The sequence below is a fragment of the Onychostoma macrolepis genome, chromosome 14 (assembly GCF_012432095.1).
Source record: "Onychostoma macrolepis isolate SWU-2019 chromosome 14, ASM1243209v1, whole genome shotgun sequence".
Classification (NCBI taxonomy): domain Eukaryota; kingdom Metazoa; phylum Chordata; class Actinopteri; order Cypriniformes; family Cyprinidae; genus Onychostoma; species Onychostoma macrolepis.
Window position 1 is genome coordinate 11,652,876 of NC_081168.1, and position 12,385 is coordinate 11,665,260.

Genomic DNA, 12,385 nt, shown 5'->3' on the forward strand with positions numbered 1-12,385 from the left:
TGGAAAAAATATATACTAAAGTGCCGTGCACCTGGACAAAAGAAGGACCTTGAATGTCTCTCAGCTTCTTTATGAAGTTCAGAGTTTTCTGAAGTCTTTGTCGAGCCAAGTGGCTGCTGACTGTCTGAGGCATCGCAAGGCCGCTAAAGCAAATCCTGGTGCTGACTCCAGTCATAAAGCAAACAAATAGAGTCGCGCTGCTGTCAGACAGAACATTTCTCAGACAGTAGATCGTCTATAGACTCGAATCAGTTCAACGTCATCTCATAAAATCTGTTGCCATGACACTTCCGCAGCCATAAATCACAGTTAGTCATTCAGCTGTTGATACGAAATGGAGGATATGGAAATGTTGCGAGGCCCACACTTTGTTCGCACCTAGTTAGACAGAGACGGTTTTATTTACAGTCATCTGATGAGCGGCTCAGTTATGATTGTTAGACGACATGAATAATGGCTTTAAGAAAGTAGACAAATGGAGGAAGAGATAAATAAAGACATCAACAAACAATGAGGCGTCAGTGAGAGTATGATCACATTTGCCGGGCAGACGCCAGTGCAACATTTATTCTCCTGAAGGACAGATAGCAGGAGGGAGAATGAAAGGCGAACCGTATCCGAAATTGTCATTATTAAAATTTTTGACAGACAGCTTAGTTGTTTTACTCGGGCAGAGTTATTGGTTTGCTGGGTAGGCAACAAAAAAAACCAAACAAATAAATAAAAAAAATAGAGGAGAATTTATCCCCTTTATTTGCTTTGCTTTATTTTGCAGCATGCTTATTTGAATGCCTGGATATAAGCAAATCACGCTGCAATCTCTCTTCACTCCCTCTGAGTCTCAATGTATTCCCTATCTCTCTCTCTTCACGCTGTTTGGTGTGGGATTAGAGCTCTTGAGCTATGTTTAAATGGTGTTTATGCAAATAATCACTAGCCTCAGCACAATTATTTAAAGTGCTAACAACAGAGAAATGCATCTCGCTCAGGCTGACAGCAGTCACACTCCCACTTACTGTGGCCATCTGCCTGTGGCAGAACACACTTTTTACTATCTTTTGCTGTTAAAGGTTGCTCGATATATTTGTTGGAGAAGTGCTGTGTTGATTGTCCCCATGAGTCGTCATAATAATCAGAATGAGGTTGGAGGCCTCTAATCTTCCTTGATTTTGGGCTTTTGAAGAGTTGCTAATTAATTTTTTTTTTTTTTTTTTTTTTTTACCATATAATTTATTAGAATGTGTAATTTATTAAACCAGCTGGCTGGGGTTTGCAGGGATCACTGTAAGCTGATGGTTAACTGTTGTTTACATCACCGTAATACTTTCAATAATAGATAATAGACCAATAGGCGGTAACTTTGTCCAATTGAGCAAAATCATCCTCTTTTTTGGTTGTTGTTTTTGGGAAATGGCTGGAAAGCACACTGGAATAATTCTAATAGCCTGAGGACAAGATATACCAAGGTGTGCAATGTTGCCAGGGTCTAAATTTAACATCTGCCAAGCGCAAGAAAAAAAAAAAAAAAAAAGGCTTTGGCAAATAAATAAAACTTACCATGCAGTTGGATGGTAACATCATTAAGAACTGCTATTTAACAAGGTTAACACTGAATGGAATTAAAGATATAATCTGACCCTCATTAATGGAACTGGTGTGAACAGTTTGTATGTTTTAGATTTGTTTTAAAACCATCTACAAAAGAAAAGATCTGTCACAATTCAAAAAAATATTTTTTTATCTTTATCATCATCATAAATTCGCTTAGCATGCCTATTTTTTAAACTCCAGGTGGCGACAAATGTGTGGATAGCAAAAATGACAATATGAAAACACAATTAGTCTAATAATAATAATAATAATTGTTATTTATTTATTTAAGTTATGTTTTTATGCTGTGGATGCTGTGCTCTTGATTTTTGACTCCAATATGAATAATATAAATAATGACTCATGACTTTTTTGTGGAAACTCTGATAATAATATTGGTAATATATTTACAGTATCATTCAAAACTAAGTAAAGGTTAGTAAGATTTTTATTAAAGTAATCTTAAAAAATCTTACTGACCTTTACTTACTTTTGAACGGTACTGTAAATATATTGCTAATATTATTATCACAGTTTCCACAAAAAAAAAAAAAAATTAGCATCTCAACTATTTTCAAAATTGATAGTAATAAGAAACATTTCAGCACCAAATCCGCATATGAGAATGATTTCTGAAGGATCATGTGACTGAAGACTGGAGTAATGGCTGCTGAAAATCCAGTTTTACCATCACAGGAATAAATTACCTGTGATTTACCTGTATTTATACTCAAATAGAAAACGGTTATTTTACATTGTAATATTATTTCACAGTGTTACTGATGTAATGCATTTTTGTTCAAATAAATGCTGCCTTGGTGTGGTATTGTATGTGGTAACACTTTGTTTTTTACCTGTCTACTAAAAGGTGCTAATAGTAGTCAGTCAGACTTAAGTAACATCTCTGAAGACTGGAGTGTAAACCCTGTGCACATGACTCCGGGGTGACTCTATAGTATCAAACCTTATTTTAGCAGTGAAAATCACTGGATTGCGAGGGGTGGAAGGGCTTCTGTGGCAAGAACAACAACGGTGCATCACGTCAGGAGGTAACCTCTGACGCAGGTGCTCATGGGAAGGTGCTAAACGGGTGCAGTGGCAGGCTGTGAGCCTCATTAGACCCAGATGCTGCCCGACACACTCGCAGGCCTGCATACACACACTTCGACAGATGTCGAGGTGGCAGAGGTGAGGACCAGGATTAGGGAAGGGCTCTTGTCTCAGTGATTAGATCTGAGAAAACAGCTTGAGCAAGGCCACTAAAAGCCCTGCTGGGTGCACCTGAAGCCATAAACCATTGACTGTGTATATATGTGCATGTGCACCCGTAAAAAAAACCATCTTGACTCCATTATATTAGAAGTATGTTCATGATGTAATTTCTTGTATGCATATTCTTTTTTGTTGTTGTGCAGAAACATCTTGTTTCTTTACTATATACGGTGGTGGCGAAACTTATTAGAACACTAGTATTTTCACCAGATAAATATGGCTTTAAGTCAGATATTTGTATCTTTTGCTGTAGGAAAATATCAGATTACATTTCCAAATTAATTTTCCATTAATTGTAATAATCCAGTGAGATTTTTGTTTGCACAAGGACAACAGCCAGTGCACCACACAGAGATCTGATCTGATCATCATCCAGTCTGTCTGGAAGGACATGAAGAAACAGAACAAACTGAGACAGATTAAATCCAGAAGAACTGCGGCAACGTCTCCAAGATGCTTCAAGAAACCTACCTGCAACGCTACAGTACTGTTAAATGTTGTAATGCTGTAAAATGAGGATGCTGTCAAAAATAATAGCATAAATGGATTTTCTTTATCAATTAACTTGTATTAACTTGTATTAACTAAATTAAATCAACATTTGACCATCCTTTGCATTTAAAGCAGCTTTTGCCCTAGGTGCACTTACGCATAGTTTTTCAGGTAACTTTGCAGGTAGGTTTCTTGAAGCATCTTGGAGACGCTGCCACAGTTCTTCTGGATTTAGTCTGGCCTTCACTGTATAAGTGCATAAATTAATATTAACAACTTAAATCCACAAATCTAAAATAAAAAGACCATTTTAAGCATGTATCTGTATCATCCTAATTGTTGAGCCCTGCACTGAAGAGATGAAAAAAATGAAAACTGTCATCATTTACTTAACCTCAAGTTGTTCCAAACCTATAGAAGTGGATATTGGAAACCAAATAGTTGACAGTAGCCATTGACTTCCATAGTATGGAAAATGCAATGGAGGTCAACTGTTTGTTCACCAATATTCTTCAAATTATATTATTTTGTGATCAACAAACGAAAGAAATGTATACAGGTTTGGAACAACATGAGGGTGAGTACATTTTTGGGTGAACTGTCTCTTTAAGATAAGTTCAAATGTTTCTAAATAAATCTCACAAAATCGATGAAAAAGACTTTGCCTTACGTAACTTGCACACCTTACACCTGCACATCAAAAACGACTGGTCAGCAGCAGGCAGCCCTGAATACAAAGCCAGCGCGTCGCCTTTAATGCAGTGATAAAAAGTCTGTGTCTGTATTAGTGACATGCAGGATTCGTAAGGCGCACACTGGTCTCTGGACAGATTGCAGCAGCTGGTGTTTGTGTCAGCAGGGTACAGTGAAGCAGTGGCTGAAACTGTTACTGTGCAGTGCCTCATTGCCTACTGATGAGATGAAATGTCAGTTGCATTTCTCCTGCTGATCTGCACCCGGTAGGCAAGCTGTGCCTACTGCGTGAGGAGTCTGTGTCCTAACATTGTGCGAGACCTCTGGATCAGTCATTGGCTGTAAAAGCAGCGTGGGCCAGCAGGAACTGTAGTGGGGAAATATCGTAGTAGCTCTTGCTATATTTCGTGCAACAAACGAGTCCATTTTAACATTGCATCTTAGCAATGAGTAATGCGGATTGTGTGGAAACTTTCTGGGGACTTTTTACTTTTTTAGTTTTGTGTTTTTCCTGGACATATTCATTCATTCTATATATTGTAATGGACGACAGAATTGAGAGAAAACATGGCCATCTGTGCAGCGCTGTTGTACAAGTGTGGACTAAGGGGGGCAGGTTTGTTCAAATCAGTCTCCAAATGAACTTTGCAAAGACAACATACCCTTTAAAAAAAGTTTTGTACATGCTCTGTGTGACATGAATGGCTTGAATGTACAGTTGCAATGTAAAACAGTTCATAACAGCACAATAAATGCAATAATTAACTGTTAAAAAACTATAAATGAGCAGAAGTCCACATTTTAAATGGATAGAGCAGGTTTTTGGTCTTGCCCCCTTGCTCTTCTCACCACCTTTTGTTGTTTACACATACTCGTCCAAAGATATGTTTTAATTGCACTATTAATATTTATATATTCATTTTTATTTTTTTTTTAGAAATATTTTGCATGGAATGTATTGCGTTCCATTACGTGAGTAGTAAGTCGTATCTATCCTCTTGTAGGTGCTGTAACGGGCGTTGACCAAGAGAAGGGGGCCGGCCAAAAAAGACTGCCTTAAACGTTCTTCTTTTTCCAAAATGTTTTTCTTTTTGCTCTGCGGGAGAGCTTGCCTCTTGTCACAGATTGCCATAACGCATATCTCTTCATCTCTGAAATATATATAACTACCTTTTTTTCGCACATAAACAATGAGAAAAACCAAATGGACAAAGTCGGAAAGGAAAAGCAGACTGAAAATGGGCGTCTGTTTGTCATCCCCACCCCGACGTTTTTTTTCCTCCGTAGCTTTTTGGGAGCAGATATCTCTCATCTAAGGACACTGCAAGGAATTTGGACTAATGGATTTGTGATATCTCCGTTTTTGCCTCTCCTCCGCTGTGCATTTCTTCCCTTTGCTATGAACTCTTTTGTATGGACTTGCCCTCCTCCTTTCTTCTCCTGTTCCCTTTGAACCCTTTTGGAGTCTTACTATCATTGCAATCACCCTGGGTTTGGTAGGTATGTCTTTCCTCTGTCCTTCTCTCTCCTTTTCAATATCCTCTCCTCTCTGTCTCCTTTTCTCTACCACAGCCAGACCCATTCATATTCATTGAAAAATCACCTAAGAGGACTTAATAGCTCTACTATAATGCACTCTGACCTCTTATCAAATACAGCAACAGTATTTTTCTCCCATAACTCGCATTCTTTCTCATCTCGCTCCATAAAAAAATGAGGGGATGTTTTATGAGAAAAGGAAAAGACTGAAGACCGAATCAAATGAAGACTTTGCACTTCACTTCATCCCCCTCTTTCTCATTCTTGTCTCCCCTCCAAAAGAGCCTAAGTTAACATAAGTGAGAGCAAAAATTTCTTAGATGAGAACATTGTCTCCATTTTGGCTTCGTCAGACGTGTGCTCTCACAAACCTAAATGGAGCTTAGTGCCATAAAGTGTCAGCCAGTTGTGTTTGTTAATTAGATTGGGTGACTGTAACTCCATTCCAGTCTCTCTCTCTCTCTCTCTCTATCTCTCGCTCTGAAGGCAATGACGTCTTCGCCACACACCAATGACTGTGCCACAATATAACACAGACACCAAATACACGTTTGCCTTTGAACTGAGAACACGTATTGATGTGAATATTGTAGACATTGACAATCCCAAGTGTCTTCTTGGGGAACATGTAAATATGTAACTAGCTTTGAATGATATTTATCAAATATATATAAATATATGGTACACCTGACAGTACGTCCGTAATGTGAAAACTTATTTTATGATCACATATGGGATTTTACTTCTCTGTGTGTCTGAGACAATGATTACAAAAGCAGTAGATGGGGAAGCTAGATTAATGTCATGAGTCATTTACTTACATTAAGCCAGTAATAGAGATTCTGTCGGCTCTGCAGACGTTCTAGCAGAAAGTGCTGTTCTTGTGAATGTACTTTGTATTCAGCCATTTTTAGTACAATAAATGGACTTATCAACATCCACTTGCTGTGTCTGTAGTTTTACTGACAGATGAGCAGCTGAAATGCATGAGGCTAGCTGTTTTTGGATTGACATTTGAGTACTTGTCTTACAAAAAAAAAGTACTGTGATGACATTAGATGCTTATATATATATATATATATATATATGTATATGTATATGTATATGTGTGTGTGTGTGTGTGTGTGTGCGTGCGTGCGTGTGTGTGTGCACGTGTGTGTAATGATATTTCCTGGTATATAGTAACATAAAAGCATGAATGAATTGCATTGTGTTATAAACAAAATGGCCAAACTATTATTATTATTATTAATTGTATATATGTCTGAAATCTGTATATATGTATGAAGACTTTTACATTGTTACATTATCCATTAAAGAATGCGGGAATAAATTAAACATTTAAGTATATTCAAATAGAAACCAGTTATTTTAAATTATAACAATATAAACACAAAGTATATATCTTTCACAAACACATACAGTAAGGTTTGTTTTCAGTGTTTTATCATTCACAAAACTGAGGATGTCAAATATGACAACTGCAAAAGAAGCCAAGAGATGATAAAAGACAAACTGCATAATGCAAAAACACATATGAATTGTTTTTTAGGTGCATTGTAAATTTGTTTTTGAAGTAGGCAGCTCTTATGTTTTCTTTTTCCCTTCACAGTCTGCAGCGATCAACAATCTTATTTAGTTTCTCAGAGAGAAAAGAACAACACTCCAGCATTTGCATATCAGTACCGAAGGTGGTCAAGGAGGGAGACAACAGAATGTGACATTTTTATTCAGCAGAAAAAAAATCAGCAGCCTATTGTTACAGCTAGCCCTCTATCTGAGTGTTATTTAAGGTCCAAAATAACATTGAGTGGATCATTAGAAGTGGAGGGTGAAGATGCAAGTGTGTGTGTGTGTGTGTGTGTTTTGCTTGAGTGGGCGTAGTAGCAGTAATCACAAAACACATCCCAGGGAAACTGCAACTCTATTTTCACGTTCTAATTCGGGCAGAGATTGATGACAAGATGAAAGACATGCTTTTTGTTTTTCCACTCACACCTTGCATAAACACATCACGCATATACGCGCGTGTGTGTACGAGTGGTCTGTGAGAGATAGCGGTGATGTCAGCGAGCGACTGAAGACATTTTAAATGGAAGGCACCACTGAATTTAATTAAAACATAACTTGCAGGCCTAATTAACACCATGATAAATAACATTGTCCACCAGAGGTACAGCTCCTCCAGAGAGACTAAAATGGATCTGATCCAGCTTCTCACTTTTTTTTTCTTTTCTTTTTCTTTTTGAAGAACTAAATTAAAATCATAAAATACAAATCTATGGAGCTAGTGGAATAACAGAAAGGAATTTTAAATATGACAAATATATTTTATAGTTTTAAATTGAGTTCTGAATTTTGTTTGGAATTCTAGGCATGGAACTGAATATTAGATGTGAAAAATGATTGTTTTATAATGTATTTTATAGTTTTATATTTGTAAATTTGAGATGTGAACTACAACAAAAAATGAGTTTTTTAAGACAGACATTTAATTTTCAAGCAGTGGATATTTTAATTCAGATTTTTTAGACTGTAAATATTCCTTTTCGACATAATAGTGTTTTTAAAAATGAAAATCTGTAAACTAATACCGTTTAAAAATCTAAAATATAGCACAAAACTGTATTGTTAAATTTCACGTCTAGAACTCACTTTTACAAAAAAATCTAATTCAAAACTGTAAAACACCACATAAATCAATCAATCATATAAAGCAGATCATTTTCCCATTCTTCCTTTTCTGATCCCCTTCAGCCTTAATCAGTTTTAGCTTTACTTAAAGCGTACAGTGAGTGTGAGTATAAATGTTGTCAGAGTAATAGATCAGATGTTTTAGATTCAATCAGCTTGCAATGCAAGCAGTAAAGCAGCAGCAGAATTTGACTTTTTGCCTTTAAAATGCTGTTTGACATGCCAGGTGCTGCCCTGGGGCAAAAGACCTCCAGACACACAATAATTTTGTCTGAATAAGTAGGCTTGAGTGAACATTAAGTCTTTGCAGCATGTGTGTATATGTGCGTCTGCATTTGTGTGTTTGTCTTAAGGGCACTGCCTACGTGAACAGGCTGTGTACGCTCTCAGACAGATGGTGTGAGGCAGTGTTTGGCTAAACAGGGCATTTACCTTTTACCACACAATCAATCAGTACAGGCAAACTCACACGCTCAGCACGTTTCCAACACCTCTAGTGCAGATGTGTTCTAGTTTCAGCTGTATGGACATGGCCACGCTATTCTCAGATCTCTATATCCCCCCGGGGTCCTCATACAACTACATCCCAGTGCCCTGCTCGAGCTGGCTAAGAACATGCCTGACTGTAAAGAGAATCCCATTAGCGAGGTCTTTAGTGTTTTGTGGGTCGGTTTTGGCCCGTCCACCCAAACTGGCACAATGCTGGCCTAGCGCTGGGCAAACAGAGGGTGCTTATTATAGTGCTGCGCTTCTGTGCCAGCCTAGCCAAGCCTGACAGCGCCAGCTCACAGCATAATCCACTCTCTCCACCTCCATCCTCACTGTTTTCCAAATTACCTTCCATCTCTCACACTCCACAGACTATCATGCATCCCTCTTTTGTCCTGTACCATCCTTTTGCATATGCAAATTTGACTTATTTTTGTAGTAGCATTGTGTCAGGTGGTAATACTATGGCACTGTTTGATTAGCATATTCATATACCGTGGAACTTATATTGTACTCTAAGCAAAGATTAAATTGAATGATCCAGAATGGCATTCAAATGAGTGGAATTGGCTGTTTCTTTGTAAATCCATTTCATTTTAAATGTGTGTATTTCAGTCCAGATTTTGTTTGACTCCACATGTTCCGTTGTCTTTTTATGGAGACCAGTTTGTCTCAAAGTAGATCTAGATCACTCTATGTTTTAATTGCATCCTATTGATCTTATTGTGGAGGACTCATCTATGCATGTTTCATTTTATTGATTGACTGAGTCGCAATAAGGAAGAAAAAAAAATCTCTCTGTTTCCAATAAATCAGGATGTTAAGTTTACAATAAGTAAAGTCGCATTTTGATATAATTAAGCAGTAATACAAAGTGTATGATATGAAGTCTCGATTCAGAAAAAAACAAAACAAAACAAAAAAAACATTGTAAGATATATAGGCATAATGTGCTGTTTGCAATTACAATAAAAAAGGCACATTGTGATATATAAAGTCACTGTTTGTGAAAACCAGTCACATTGTAAGGAATAATGTCACAATTACAAGTAAAAAAGTCACAGATGTGATATACAAAGCCACAAAGTGCAAAATAAATTCATGATTATGAGAAAAAATTCTGAATAACTCACAAATACAAGATAATATAAAATCATAATGTGCACTAAAAAGTCACAATTATGAGAAGAAGAAAAAAGTCACAAATGCAAGATAATAGTATAAAGGCACAGAGCCCAATAAAGTTGCAATTACGAAAAAAAAATAAAAGTCTCATTGTGAGATATGAAGTCGCAATTATGAGAAACAAAGTTACAACTGTGAGATATGAAGGAACAATGTGCGGTATAAAGAGACAATTGCAATAAAAAAAGTGTGATTATGAGGAAAAAACAAACAAAAAATACAAAACAAAATCCCAATTGTGAAATACAGTATAAAGGCATAATGTCTAGTATAAAGTTGCAATTATGAGAAAAAAAGTCACCTTGTGAGATGTAAAGTCGCAATTATAAGAAACAAAGTCACATCTGTGAGCTATAAAGTCATATTGCGTGGTATAAATTAGGAGAAAAAAAGTCACATTGTAAGATATTAAGTCGTAATTATGAGAAACAAAATAACAAATGTTAGATTTAAAATCATAATGTGAGGTATAAAGTCACGTATGGGAGAAAAGAAGTCACAGTGTTTTTGTACAAGATGCCAGTCTTTTTTCTTCATCTTATTTGTCAGAGTTCATCTCCATCTGTTTTCTTTCACTTATGTCGTGTTGTCTCCCACCGCTCTCCATATCCCCTTAATTGTTTTCGTTCTCAGCATACCTTTTTCCTCAGTGCCTGTGATTTACAGCGCTACACGTGATAGACAGACAGGTAGAGGAGGGAGTGAGGGACAGGCAGAGATAAGCAGATATCTGATAGAGTGGAAATGTGCTCCTGTGGCGAGGACGCTCGTTAGCGTTAGCGGTGGCTAATCCTCTCTTATTAATGGGCTCCATTGCAGTGCTGTTGTGTGCGCAAAGGATTAGCTGTTGTTTGTCTCTCCTCCTGTGTTATGTTGTTCTAGCCACATGTGGGTCAGAGGGGAGACTATTACTGAGCTGCCCTGTTATAGCGGTGCGGCGGCTAACACAGCTTCGTTTGGAGGTAGTGCTTAGTGTTCGTGTACAGCTGAATTTACAATAGAGTCCGGGACACAAACACACACACACATGGACTCACAACCAGTTTATTTCTTACACCCCTAGTGCTTTTGGATGAGGGTATAGGATTTTGTGTGTGGGTGTGTTTTCTTTGGATGGGGCTTCTGGTGAGCCACAGGGCAAATGTGTTTCTGCCCCAGTTAGGCCGCCCTGCCCTGGCATGGCCTGAACTGGCATGAGTGTGCCACTGATACCCGTGGGCACTTGTTATTCTAGAGCACAGAGGACGTGGGCGCACATTTGTGAAGAAAAGCCCTGCAAACACCAGTTACCGGACACCTCTACGTTCTGATCTGAGGTCAAAGTATGTGTGCCAAAGTCTTGCTCATTCCTAAATGTCAAAGAACAAATTCAATTTGAGCTGAAAATAGTATTGCTTTCAGCTGAAGAATGTTGAAACAAAGGACTTTATTCCTTTCTCCTGTCAAGCTGTACCGTAAAGAACCCATGAAATGGTTTGACAAATGCAGTTTTTTCAGTCTGAAGAAACTGTGCTTTTTAAAATTAGTTGAATACTCCTCCATCTGCCATTTGTTAGTCAAAAAGATAGTCCCGCCCTAAATGTATGCGATTGGTTGAGCCAATACTGCTGTATCAGTATTGGTCAGTATTGACTAACAAAAAAATTATAGCCTGATTATATTTATACATATTTTCTCCCCTCTATAGCTGAGACTGAATAAAGTTTTTTTACCATAAAATATTAAAGTCAGCTTTAAATAGCCAGTAGCTTTTGTTTAAAGGCACACTGCCAATGAATAATTTGCTACTTGCTTTCGCTAGCTGGACTCATTCAAGAGAACATTTTTTGTAATAAAAGTGTATACCCCTGAGCATAAGATAATATCTTCAATATTTTGCCCAGGTTTTTTAGCAAGTGTAAGACTTCTTGTTTTTATGAAAGTTTTTTTTTTTTGTATTACAGTATGTAGTACCTTAGCATATTGATAACTTTGAAGCTAACGGCCATAATATATTCAGATTAAAATCATGACATGTATTTCAGATATGCACTTATATTAAGTTGTCAGCTATTTCAGAGTCTAAAATGAATATCCAGTGGCTTCACAGGTGTGATTGTTACCCTTTGAAGTCGAGGTTTTGACTGTGTGTGTGTAGTTTATGTGTGTGAGAGAGCTAGCAGTGCTATCAGGGGACACTTTGCTCCTCTGTGGTGGATCTCTCCGTGGGCGATTTCCTGCAGCGGGTGTGTGTGTGTGTGTGTGTTACGTGTGTAAAGATGTGTACCGTGGAGAGATCACACAGTGTGCAGCCAGTAGAAGTATTGTCCTGGTTAATTAGCAGCACAGCGGTCAGATCTACACATAGGCCTTCAGAGTTCTGACACACAAAACACACACAGTCATGAGTACACTGTGTTGATATTTCACACACTCACACTACGGTCATGCT

The 12,385-nt window shown here is 37.6% G+C and overlaps 1 protein-coding gene across 8 annotated transcripts in view; it reads left to right on the forward strand.

The window, feature by feature from the left end:
• Window positions 1-12,385, forward strand: part of pcdh1b (protocadherin 1b) — a 258,051-nt gene that overhangs the window by 148,184 nt on the left and 97,482 nt on the right. Inside the window, exon 8 of one of the 8 annotated variants that reach the window (XM_058797252.1) lies at window positions 5,052-5,832. The exons of the other annotated variants lie outside the window; for them this stretch is intronic. Coding sequence (XP_058653235.1) covers window positions 5,052-5,107 — 56 coding nt within the window. The 3' untranslated portion in view covers window positions 5,108-5,832. Of the gene's footprint in view, window positions 1-5,051; window positions 5,833-12,385 lie in introns of those variants that run through there. 8 annotated transcript variants of the gene reach the window in all.